Below are 13,559 nucleotides of genomic sequence, written 5' to 3'. Positions count from 1 at the left end.
GTGGGACACTCTAACCAAATGGATGACATAACAATGGAAAAGATACAGGTACGGAAATTTCAGCATCAGTTAGAGGATGAAAGAAACAAGGAAACGTCAAGAGATCATAAGCCTCCCTGTCTACTGCAGCAAGCTCCATCTTATTATGAGGAGGTCATTTGTTCCATTGAAAAGTGGCTAATTGAAGGTGACCCGGATAAAATAGAAATTGATAAGAATCAGGTTGATGCTTACATGTTTGATCCACCGGTGATAACATATCAGGTTTATAAAAAAGCACAGGTCACAAAAGTCTTGAACATTCCAAATTTTCCATACGAGCATTTTTCGGATCAAGAAGGAAGTTGTACGTCGACCGCATCATCATCAACATCACAACCTGCCACAAAGAAAAGGCACAAGAGAAAGAGAATGAGAAAGCGGTTTGATCCATCTGATGGCCGCGAGCAACTTGATTTTCGGATAGGAAAAAGTCCTACCATGTGCAGGATTGGACATGGCACATCTAAGAAACAGCGAACGGATTTGCCTGAAAGCAAGTAAATGCTCAACATGCACTACATTGAACGCATTTGATGCCATGGGGCATATTTTCTATTGTATTCCTAACCCTACACCCTTTTATTTCAGTATTTTATTTTGTAGGTAGATGTTTTTCATGTTATTAGGATAGTTAATAAATGAAGAACTTATATCTTTCCTCTGCTTAACGTTATATGATGATTTTTTGGTGGACGCTACTTATGTTATGTTGTGTGTTGCATGGATGCAGATTCTGAATTCTCACATTCCTCCGATGCAACAACGTGTCCCCAAGTCTTGATATACAAGGAGCAGTGTTGATCCAAACTTGTACTTCAAAACGATCCAAGGTATGCCTCTCATTTTGGTATATATGTTGATGAATTATTCTTGACAGGTGCATATCCTCTCATTCTAGAATGTAAGAGGGAGTTGGCTTCTGAATTCGAAATGAAAGATCTTGGTTTAATGCACTATTTCCTAGGACTTGAGGTTTGGCAAAGACCAAGTGAGATTTTCCTTTCACAAGGAAAATATGTTGTAAAATTGTTGGAAAGATTTGGCATGGTTGAGTGCAAATCCTCGCCTACACCTATGGAGATGAATTTCAAGAAGTTGTGTGGAGAGGTTGTTGGATCGGACCTAGCAAACCCCTCAAAGTATAGACAATTGGTCGGTGCTCTGATGTTCCTCGTGAACACTCGCCCCGACATATGCTTTCCAGTTAACACTTTGAGCCAGTTTATGACTGAACCTCACCACGTACATTGGGTCGTTGTGAAGCATGTATTGAGATATCTACATGGGACTATTAACCTTGGACTAAGATATGTTGTTGGAGACATCAGACTACATGGATATACAGGTGCAGATTGGGTTGGTAGTGTTGCCAATGGGAAGAGTACTTCGAGATGTTATTTTAGTCTAGGGTCTGCCCTGATATAGTGCAGAAATTTGTAACCCTTAGCATTGTTAAGGCTGAGTATATTGTAGCTAGTTTGGCAAGTTGTGAAGTAGTTTGGTTGAGGAAGCTCTTTAGAGAGTTATTTGAGCAAGTTCTGGACACGACAGTTATTTCGACGATAAAAGTGAGATTCGTTTGTCAGAGAATCTTGTGTTCCACAACAAGTCCAAGCATATAGAGATCAGATATCATTATATCTGAGACATGGTGCAAAGCGAAGCTATGAGACTCCTCCATATTTTGACAGATAAGCAAATAGTCGATATCCTCACCAAGGCTTTGCTGAAAGGGAAGTTCTTGGTCTTCAGGGAGCAGCTTGGACTGGTTGAGATGACCCTTTCAACTAAGGGTCCTGGCTGATCAAGAACACTGAGTAGTGCTCTTCCCCCCTATTGAGCTCCCAGGGTGAGGAATGGAGCAATAGGGCTCCTGGGGATGACAGACCTCTGACCAATAGGATGTTGAGACCTGGGATCTCCCCTAGTCAAAGTATGCCCTAGTTAGCGACGTGCCTACTCTGTGGGATAACCTCTCCCATCTGGCCAATGGGCTGAGGGACTTTGGATAGAGTGTGATCCCTACCCCTTGCAGTAGGTGGATCTTGCCCAAGTTGGTGGATGCAAGTGTTCTACCATCTGACTCTTTAGGGTTAAGATGGATGATCAAGGACAATAGATAAGAGTGTGATCCTTACCTCCAGTAAGTTGATCTCACCTATTGTGAGGGACTTTGGGCTAGAGTAAGATCCCTAGGCATTGGGGTAGGTTGGTCTCGCCCATTGCCTTTGGTTCCGAGTGGTAGCCATGGCTCCCCAATGATGACAATAATGATGATGATGATGATGATTCTAGGGGGTAGCAAAGTCACCCCAATGGTGATAGAGACAAGGTGGTCGCTGGAGCTCCCCTATAGCAATTCTTCTCCTTTAGATTCGAGAATGTTCAGTGTGAGATGAGCAGGGATGTACATGACATGATGATGAGATACATATGATGATCACATGATTCAGTTGGAATTTCTCCCAAGCTCAGAGGGAGTGTTAATTTGGCAGCTCAGTGACAAATTCCAACCATTGCATTGAATTCCTCTTTTCGAGAGGACCAAAATTGACTTTTGAAGCACTCAATTCGGATAAGGAAAAGTGGATTTTTGAGGTCAAGCCCACAAGTGCAAAATTGTCAAGGTCAACCTTGGGTCAAATGACACATCTCAAGGATAAGATGGCACCCCTCAAGTTGCATATAAATACAAGTTGAGTCCTCCTCATTTGGCACCTCATCAACTCATCACATATCATTCTCTCTCCTCATTTGATTGGTTCGTACAGCGCAGAATTGTCGGGTCTTCTTCACATGTGTGGGCTCGAATTTCAAGAGGACGAAATCTTCAATTTTTCTGCACTTTGACCAAGCATTGACTTGCGTTGACTTTGACTTTTTGGACAGTGTTTGAGTTTGATTTTTTGGGAGAATTTCTATTTGGGCAGGCCGAGTTTCTGGGCACGCAAATTGAGGCAATTTTTTAACTTCAGACCTGCAACTAAGGTTTTGCAGCAGCCTTTGACTTGACCGAGATCGAGGAGGAATTTTGGGATTGTTTTCAAGGCTATCAAGCCGCATCTTTTGACTGTTGACTGAGCTCAATTAGAGGACCGTTGACCATTGACAGCTACTACTGTTGTTGCCTTTGACCAAAGTTGACTATTGGATGATATTTTGATTTTTGGTTGGCATACTTGAACATTGGATATTGGTTTTGGATATTGGCTAGTCAAAGTTGACTTTGACTCTTAGATGTTGTACTCTCTCTACTAAACAATTGAAGACAATCTAATAAAAGAAGAATTGCAAAGGGTTTTCCCCCTAGTAGGGTTTTCCCCTAGTCATTGACCAAATATTGTCTCTTGTCTCTTGGCTATCTTTCATTGTGCATTTGAATAATTGTTCTATATACTATTGCTCTATTGTCATTGAAGAAGTGGAAATTCAAAAATTGTCAAATTGGATGTTATTGGATATTGTTGAAGTAATAGTTGCAGTATAGAACAATTGATGAAAAATTAACGAACATAAGCATGTAGAATGATGAATTAATTTTAAAAAAGATAAAACCATGGATTAAACCATATAACATCAATCATGTAGTAGTTATAATCTTCATTAACCACAGGTCCACAAGTTACAACATCTCAATTCTTATCAACCCTTATAGTGTCAAAATTCAATATATAACATTTGTCATCACTAAAATTGTACTTGTAACCATTACCAAACTATAACAAAGAATATCAAACATGAAATTAAACATTTCACGAAGCATCATATTCATAATTCATTACCAATCAGTTATAATAGCCAACTTCAAACTTAAGTTGCCATTGATTGTTTACAAAAAATACCATAATAAATATGAAAGAGTTAATAGTTATAAAATGTACTAGAAACTAGAAAAGACAAGTAAATCTACTTTCTACTAAAATTTCTTCTTGCCACGAGAAACTTCTAATTTCTTTTCTCGTGATCTATGAACTATGGGAGTCTCATCCTCCATAGTCTAATGACCACGTCCATAACCAAAATGCACATGACCTCCACGTAATGCTACAAATGGAGGTGGCGGCAAAGTCGATGCAGCTTGAGCCCTACTAGTGGATGGGGTGGCATTGTTGTTGCTACCGCTTCATTCTCATCATCCAAAAATTTTGCTTCCAACTCTTGAAAATATAAGACTCCATCCTCCAAATTATTCTCCTCGAGGTTGTCCCAAGTGACATATGCTCTATCAAATCAGGGCCACTCACAATAATGTGTCAACAACCTCAAGTTTTAATGTAGATAAACCAAGCTTTTTGAATGGTTTTCATTGAGGTAGTTTCTTTTGACATTGCGGATAAAGCTATACGTGCTCCAACACCTCTCTGCAAAAGAAGTATTAACCACCTATGAAAGCACTAGGGAGGGAGCAATTTTTTTTTAGTGGGAGAGACCAAGGAGTGAATTTTTTTTGGCAGGGGTGCACTCTCGATGATTTTCAAGAGCACACTCCCTGGGTCGCTCCCTAAGCGCTTCCGTTTGGAGCATGCTTCAGGAGCATGTACAAGGGAGGCCCTCCCCCACAACCCTGGGTTGAACAGCCAGAGTAGTAACCTAAGCGAGTAGGTCGAGGTGGCCTATAGTTGGCTAAGGTGGACAATAAGACTACAGCAAGATATACAAGGTTGGTTAAGTGACAACAGCAACAGTAGAGGACTGACAGCTAAAGGAACATGCCCATGTAAGTGAATTGGTTTGTTGTTTAACCTAGGTTGCTATAGCAATAGTATTTAAAGTGTTATAGGTGTTTGTTGTTGGGCAGATGAGAGCCTAAGGGACTTGGCCTTAACCCTAAGTGTACTGGTCAAAGGATAGACCTGATATTGGCATTGTACAGGGACTGTAAAGGGCCATTATCCCGAGTATGGGAGCCCTGAGTTTTCTTATTAAAGGACTAATAAAAAAAAATTGGGTCATAAATTCAATGTATTGAACATTGATCTGATTGTTGGTATATTTCGTCATGTAAAAATTATTTTAAGTTATGCATCTTTAGTGTGTTTATGCTTCCTAAGGCATAGACCAAACTTGGGGTGCATGGATTTCTAACATGGAATTAGAGCATCTTCGAAGAGCAGTTGAGTCAGATTTGTGCATAGGTGGTAGCTCTTAGAGGGAGTTGAGTGACTATTGCAGGAAGCAACAGTGTTGCCAAGTAAGTTGGCTAGACATGGAGCAAAATGTTTAGACAAGGAAATGTTGATTGTTGCAGCTTGGGGTGGCAAAATAGGAGTTTTGGTGGATTGGCAAAGAACATGGTGCACAGCAACATGTTGAGTGGTGAGTTGCCAATACCGTCGATGGACTTTCATTGAATTGTCAAAGTAAGTCACGACAACCCAGGTGCCTTAGCAAGGAGTGCTATGGCATGGATGAGGTAGCTTCATATGGATTGCAGTTTGTGAGATTTTTTAGATAATATCTTCATTGGGTTACAGAGTTGCACATGCAGCAATGGACCCATGTGCATAAGAGGTGTTTGACCAAGGAGGATTAGAACACTTGCAAAGTTGAGTTGTGGTGGTCTAGAGTGGACTAGGCTAAGTGTTAAATCACAACACGAGACTGACCTTGCAAGGACACAAATTCAGTTGTAGCACTTTCCAGGAGGGAAAGCGAAGTGAGACAAGGGAAGGTTGTGTAGGCTTAGAAGGAGACTGCGAACTCAAAGGGAGAGTCCACCACCCAGTGGAAGTCCAACCTTCAGGTTCAAGCGAGAAAGTGGAGTCTTCTAGGCCATGCAAGCAAATTCATGGTGCATGCAAGGGAAGTCGTAAACATTGCAAGTCATGGTGCACGCAGTGAAAGTCATGGTACATGCAAAGAAGTCATGAAGCATGCAAGGAAAGTCATGATCATGCAAGAAAAGTCATGGCACATGCAAGGAAAGTCATGCCCATGCAAGGAAGTCATGCCCATGCATGAAAAAGTCATGGAGCAAGAGATTCCTCAGAACAAGGAAAATAATGGTTCGGATGGCCAGACAGAATGCTTTGAAGTAGAAGGCTTCTAGGAGCATGGTATCTTCGAAGATCCAAGTCTTCTAGAAGGACGTGGTTGGGGATTGGTTTCGAAGGTAGGGCTACATCTAGGTAATGGTGGAAATACCTTCCTCACTAAGAGTGAGTGTTGAGATTTGGTAGCTCAGAAGGTATTTTTGAGTGGAAAGCCCTAGAAGCTTTGTGGTTTTGTGTTTGGGCTTTGCACCCAAAGGAGTGGGCTTGGAACCCAACGAAAAATATTTATAATTCTAATTTAATTAATAACTCGACTTAAGGGTCAAGTCTGCTCGAGTCGGCTACCAGGGCCAAGGGGCACACCACTTAGGGTTTCACAGCCCTTGGACAAGTATAAATAGAGGCCAAAGCAAAGGTTGGTTGACAAGAAGATGATGGATTATTTTTCTTGTGAGGATCAAGGCTAGAAGTGACCTAGCCGCATGCAGCAAAAGGACTCGCAAGAAAGAGATATTAGGAGCAAAGGACAGCTCAAGGAGAATAAGGATTTTGTGGTTTGTCGGGCATCTGTCTGTTGATTGGAGAGATGAAGGAGGCCACAACTACTTGAAGGGAGCCAAGTCGTGGCCAAGAAAGTAGTTGTCTGAGATTTTGTTGAGGCCGAGTAGGGCCTGTTTGGAGGGTCACAAGGCTGAACAAGGAGAAGGTTGGCCGAGTTGGAAAAGGGGCTGAAAAGCAAGGACTGTGACCTAAGGTAGTAGGCCAAGGTCGTCTACAGCTGGTTGAGGTGGATAGTAAGACTACAACTAGGTATACAAGGTTGGTTGCAAGGGGCAGCAGCAGCAGTAGCGGATTGTGGGCTAAAGGAACATGCCAAGGTAAGTGAATTGGTTTGTTGTTTAACCTAGTTTGTTAAAGCAGTAGTATTTGAAGTGTTGTAGGTGTTGGTTGTTGGGCAGATGACAGCCTAAGAGACTTGGCCTCGTCCCTCGGTATATTGGTCAAAGAATAGACCTGATATTGGCATTGTACAGGGATTGTAAAGCGCCATTGTCCCTAGTACAGGAGCCCTAAGTTTTCTTGTTGAAGGACTAATAAGAAATAAGTTTTGGGCCACTCGAGAGCCCTAAGTTTTCTTATTGAAGGACTACTAAGAAACAAGCTTTGCGCCATAAATTATGTATATTGTACATTGATCTGATTGTTGGTATATTCCGCTATGTGAAAATTGTTTTAAAGTTAGGCATCTTCAGTGTATTTATGTTCCCTATCTAAGGCATAGACCAGACATGGGGTGTGTGGATTTCTAACAACTTCAATTGTTATAGTGGAAGCTCTAAGAAAATTCTTAATGGCCTCCCTCCCGCAAGTCTATCCAAAAACTAGCATTTTCTATCAACCTTGCAAAACAAAAAACATGTGTTATATTAGTTTCAAGAGGCTAACACCTTGCACACTAAGTGCTATGCCAACAAACTCGCAGATTCTCTGAATAATGAGGGTGTGAATCTTTCAGGCATAATCACCCAGTTCATTTTCATGTTCAAATTTGGCAACAATGGAATCTACAAAATATTCCCCGAAGGCAAAAAAAACATTCAATAAAATTTGCCATTAAATTCAAAAATATATCAAACACAAGCATAGTGTTTCAGCAGCTTAAAATCAAGTTTCAGACACAAGTAAAGTGTTTTAGCAGCTTAAAATCAAGTTTCAGACACAAGCAAAGTGTTTCAGCAGCTTAAAATCAAGAGTGTTTAAGGAACAGGCATGATGTTTCAGAAGAAATGAGTGTTTAGGTAAAGTCAATTTAGCAATAGAAGCAAGGGTGAGTTTATGGGAAGCATTGAGGAGAATGTATGATGGCTTTAGGCTAGGGTGTGAATTTAATTTCATTTTTTAAAGATAACCTAAATAAGTCATAAATTTAGTCAATTGGGGTTATCCTGGGTGGTTAGGCAAAATGGTTGTTATCTTCCCCACCCAGGTTCAATTCCCTATGAGTGACATGATGAGAAATATTATTGCAATGGCTACATGTCTATGAATACTGTTGTATTGCCCCTCACTCTTGCCCTCGAGCTGAGAGAGAGGATGATTTCCATTGAGATATAAGTCACAAATTTAACTTGAAATTAAATTTGACACTTTTGATGGCAAGATTTGAAATTCACCAAATTTAGAATCCTGGGAAAAACTTCAGAGAGCCCTGTGACAGAGCTTCATGGGGAGAAGTTGGTGCAGAAATAGGAAGATTTTCCCTCTCAGGAGTTGCAAAGAGATTGTGAGATTTTGATCAATTATCCCATGCAGCAAGAAGATAAGATCAAATAATTGTATTGACATCTAACAAAAGACCAAAATAAGTAGGTCAATAGAACTGAAAATTACAACCAATATAACTACTTAGTAAGTGTGCAAAATCAGCTCATATTGCTATGCCATCAAAAACATGTAAGAATATAAGTATCTAGCTAAAGGAATTGTAAAAGACTTGTGATGATGCCATAACTTCCCACCTGGAGACGACCAACATGAACTGCTGGGAAGACTCTGGTGGGCCCAGGGCCATGAAGAAGGTTGAACGAGAGGGTGACTCTATTCCTGAAAGTCCCCGAAGAATTTTTTCCAACACCTATCGTAAGGTGGTGGGGACAAGATCCTTGGTTTCTCAATTTCGATATGTTGGGTAAGATTTTGCATGTTAGCTTTCATAGTTTCTACTGCTCTACTGACAAAACCTCTGGTTGTTATGATGTTTTGTCCTGCTTACATTACCTCGAGAAAAACACTATCACTATAAATTGCTTCAAAAACTTTTATGCAATCTCAAAATGTATCTGTATTTGCTGCAAAGGATGAAGGAGAAAAAACTTTGACAGGGATATTTCAGTGAGCAAAAAATGGGCAGCACACCTAGATAAGCACAAGTTTTCTATAACGTTACCAAGAAATTAATTGTCAAAGAGGCGAAGTAGCCTATCGATCCACGTAGGCTATAGTCATTGATAAAGGGGAAAACCCCAAAATACCCAATGTTTGAGCAAGTTTTGGGGCAGTTGGGCAAAGAAACCCAAAGTTGGGGTTTGGTGTGAATTTTACTCAATTAATTAAGGAGAGAATCCCCTCAAGGAAATCTATAAATACAAGAGGGTTGAATTCATTTGGATCATTTTATCTCTGTTTGTTCTTGAGCCTAAGGCTATGACCCCCTTTTTTCTCCAATCAATTTCAATGGTGAAAGATTCCACCCTAGTTGATAAAATTCCTTTCCTCTTTATTTTCTATTTGCTTGTTCTAGCACAGGTTATTGAGGAGAACTATATTTGAAGGAAGATTAACAAATCAAAATTCTGTTTTGAAGCAATCTCTGTCTGAAGCAGCCTAATCCGAATACCCCAGAAGTCAGTTTGTGGAGAAACAGACCAAAGCGAGTTTGTGAATAAGTCAAAAGAGGTCATACGGATTCTCTTTGTGCCCATCCCTGAGGCACACTAAGTGTCTTGAGGCCAGTGAAACCTGAAACAAGGGTTTTCTGTGACTGCGTCGAGCTCCATGTAGCCAACAGACCCGAGACTGAGGCTCACAAAACTACCTCAGGCAGAAACGTGAGTTCTTCAGGCAGTCTGTAACCAACAGGTCGAAGGCTGACACAAATACCTAAGGCGGGAACCCCGAGCCCTCTCAGGCAAAGCGTATTTTTCAGGAGTAATTTTTGTGCACAAGACCGGAGTGTCACGTAGAAGTCGAACCACTAGGGATTTGCTACTCTTGCGTTAATTCACAGATTCCAAGCCAGGAAACTAAGTACGAACCTGTAATGAGAAAGAAGAACGCCCTGACGAAGTGCAAGAATCCAGATTTGAGCAGAATCGAATTGTTGCAGTGTTTTGGACAGAATGTGGAGACACAATCCTGAGGCACGCTAGGGTGTTGAAATTTTGTAGTATCAGTCTGTAGATTGTAGTGGCGTCTCTTTTGGTTGGAATCAAATAATATAGCTCGGATAATCAGCGAATAGTTATCTAGTTGTTAACTGTTTATATTGGCGCTCGAACTGGCTGGTCATACCGAACAATTGAATTTGGATTATATTATTATTGTGCATTATTGATTTAAAAATTGTTCTGTGTGATTGACATACTGTATACTGGAAGCGGGATTCATTTAATTTGAACAGAAAGGAGAAAATTATTGTAATCCCTAGTTACCTACAGAAAACCTAGGGCAAAATTCTCTTTGTCCACTACATTTTCTACTCTGTAACTGTAACTTTTTGGCAAGCTATTAATGGAAACGCTCTTTATTTACCAGAAAACAAAAAAACAATACAGTGAAGGGCAGCTAATACTAGCCTGTTCCTCGGGAAGGCTGAACAACACATCGCGTATAAGTGCTACAGCATCTTCCAAGCGCTTAGTCTTTGTATAATCGACGCTGACTTCCTTTAAAAGCTCGGAGACTTTCAAATCGGACAATTCGGTATCCAAACCGAAAGCCATGTTGCTCTGTTCTTACAAAATATTTGTCCGAAACAACACTCAAATCCTCAGTTCTTGGGGGCTTTGTGCTGGGGTTTAGGGTTTTAGATAAATATTGATGCATAAGTTACGAACCACGGTTGCAGCCGCGTATTTTTTCTACAACGAAGATGGAGTTTCAAATTTTAATGCGCACATAGCGCTGGCATGCACACAACGTTAATCTCACAGGTGAGCGCAGCTACAACAAGGTCAGTGCTTCAATGACGCCTCCAGGGGACTATGAAGTCAGAAGAAGCTGCATGGGAGAGAAGAGCAAGGCTGGTCTATATGAGCAAAAGTATCCTAGCTGCTAATAACCTTTTCACCCCTAGCTCCGACCCTCTGTTATTAGTTGGGACTATTGGCTCGGAATACATAGGAAGGTTAAAAATCAGTGGAGTTGGATGGCCCTCGTTGGAAGGTATTAACGTGAATTTACAAATATGATGCGGATTTGTGATCAAAAGTAACTTGCTCCGATTTCTCAAAACGGAAATTCGCTTACCTGAGTTTTACCAAAATAACCTAAAGTTCATTTAAAAACAAATATTATTATGCATGGAAAAATTTTACATATATCCCTAATTTAAGAAATTAAATTATTATAATAGTTTGTTTTTATTTTTTCATTGGTTTTTATTTTATTGTTTTATGACTGGGAACAAATATTTTGCGCAACATTTTTAAACTTTTCCATTAAGAAAATAATTTTTTTGAAATTTATTTATATATTAATTTAAAATTTTATTATTTTAATTTTCTATCTCCTTTGTGGTTTTTTATTATTTTCGATTCTCTTTTAATATGTAATAAAACTTCAATTTTTCCTATCAATTAAGTATTACAAAAATCAAATTTAAGGTCATTGACAAACGGAGAAATATATATATACAATATAAGCAAATATTTAATTATTTAATGTATTATTTTTGTTTTTCATAAGCTATATGCTTTTTTCATTCCAATTTTATTATCTTTTAATTTTTTCTATTCTATTCCTTAAGGTATTTTTCATGAGTTTGCTCCTATTTTCAACTCAGCGACTTTTTAGTGGTCACTTCATTTTTAGTAGATAAGTATAACTTTTCATGTAATCTTTATTAATTTTAATTTAAGAGTTAGTTTAAGTATTAATTTTAATTTAAGAGTTAGTTTAAGTAGTTTAGGTTAAAAAAATCTCAAATTCAACTCTCTTGATATAACTAAACAAAGTATTTAGACACCACAATCCATTTTGATTGCAACTCTTTCAAAGTATTTAGACACCACAATCCACTTTGATTACAACTCTTTCATAAGTGTATGAATACATACTCAAAACAATTACTATATCATTCAATTATATAGATATAACATTTAAATAAAAGATAATGGGTAATATACCTAGGGGCATAGAATAGAGGATGGCAAGGTGCTCTATTAAGGCACTTTGTAGTGTAAAGGTCACCATTCAAACTTTGTGGGCAAAAATTTGGCCATGCTAACCTCCTCCCGACAATGACTGGAATGGCTAAAGGTTGTAACAAACCTCGGATCTTAATTGGCTCAACTTTATTTTGTTGGCAAACCAAACATTTGGCCACAAACTTTTGAATATCAGAATTAAGGTCATCCCAAAAAAAATTCCTTCTTGACCCTGTTATAAGTTTTTTTAAATCTTGAGTGCCCTCCTAAGGGAGAGGTGTGTAATTCCAAAAGAATATTTTGTTTGAGTTGGGAATTCTTACAAAGATTTAAGCGATCTTTGTACCATAATGAATCATTTTTCCAACTAAATGTATCATATGTACTAGGATCTCGCTACAACTTTTGAATGAATGTCCACACCTCTTCACCATTCTTCCATTCATCCCTTGCTTCAGTTATCCACTCAAGTTGGATAATGGAAATGGCATAAAGCAATGCTTCCATATCCTCATCCTTTCTTAAGAGTGCGTCGGCAACAACATTTTGCTTCCTTTTTTTGTAGATGATTTCAAAGTCATAACCCAACATATTTGTGTCCCAGTTTTGTTGCTCTTCTGAAGATATTTTTTGTTCCAAAAACTATTTAAGAATATCATGATTTGTTTTTACCTTGAAGTATCTTCCCATTAGGTAAGGTCGTCATTGCTTTAGTGCATGTAGTATTGCCAACATTTCCTTCTCATAAATTGGTTTGTGTAAATACTTTTCTTTGATTGGACGACTTTCAAAAGTAGTGGGTCTTCCTTCTTGCATTAAAACTGCACCAATTCCATTTCCCAAGGCGTCACATTCCACAATAAAGGTTTTTGTAAAGTTTGGCATAGCTAAGAATGGTGCTTGGCACATTGCCTCTTTAAGATGTTCAAAGGCCTTAGTTTCTTCTGGAGTAAAAGAAAAAGCACCTTTCTTCAGTAATGATGTTAGAGGTGTTGATATTCTCGTATAATTATAACAAACTTACGATAATACCCTGTCAACCTGAGAAATCCTCGAATATGCTTTATGTTTGTGGGGATTTTCCATTCCTTAATGGCTTTAATTTTGTTAGGGTCTACCTTAACACCCTCATGAGATACAATATGACCCAAATATTCCATCTTCTGTACTCCAAAGAAACATTTGGAGGTTTTTGCATATAATTGTTTCTCCTCCAATAGTTTGAGCACCCTGTCAACATGTTGAGCATGATCTTTCCAAGACTTCTTGTAGATTAGTATATTATCAAAAAATACTAACACGACATTTCTAAGGAAGGGTTTGAAAATGGAATTCATCAAACCTTGAGATGTGGAAGGTGCACTAGTAAGGCCAAAAGGCATGACCAAAAATTCATAATGACCCTTGTGAGTTCTGAATGTTGTTTTCAGAATGTCTTCAGTCTTCATTCTAATTGTGATATCCTGAATGAAGGTCCAACTTGGTGAAGTAAATTGCTCCATGTAATTCATCTAACAATTCATCAATGACAGGAATATGCCATGATCCATCCTTCTTGTGCACCAATACTACTGGAGCAGAGAAAAAACTTTAACTA

General features: G+C 39.0%; 1 protein-coding gene across 4 annotated transcripts in view; it reads right to left on the bottom strand.

Moving 5' to 3' along the window:
• Positions 1-11,048, bottom strand: part of LOC149143923 (uncharacterized) — a 289,497-nt gene extending 278,449 nt beyond the window's left edge. For 3 of the 4 annotated variants that reach the window (XM_089446412.1, XM_089446413.1, XM_089446414.1), the window contains exon 1: positions 10,391-11,048. In XM_089446412.1, coding sequence (XP_089302538.1) covers positions 10,391-10,537 — 147 coding nt within the window. In that variant the 5' untranslated portion in view covers positions 10,538-11,048. The remainder of the gene's footprint in view (positions 1-10,390) is intronic. The other variant, XM_089446411.1, reaches the window with a different exon arrangement.
• Positions 11,049-13,559: the final 2,511 nt, after the last annotated feature.

This window comes from Pinus tabuliformis, chromosome X, assembly GCF_031772625.1.
Source record: "Pinus tabuliformis cultivar Carrire ecotype Pingquan chromosome X, CPIR1, whole genome shotgun sequence".
NCBI classification, from domain to species: domain Eukaryota; kingdom Viridiplantae; phylum Streptophyta; class Pinopsida; order Pinales; family Pinaceae; genus Pinus; species Pinus tabuliformis.
This window is presented reverse-complemented; position numbering and strand designations above follow the sequence as displayed.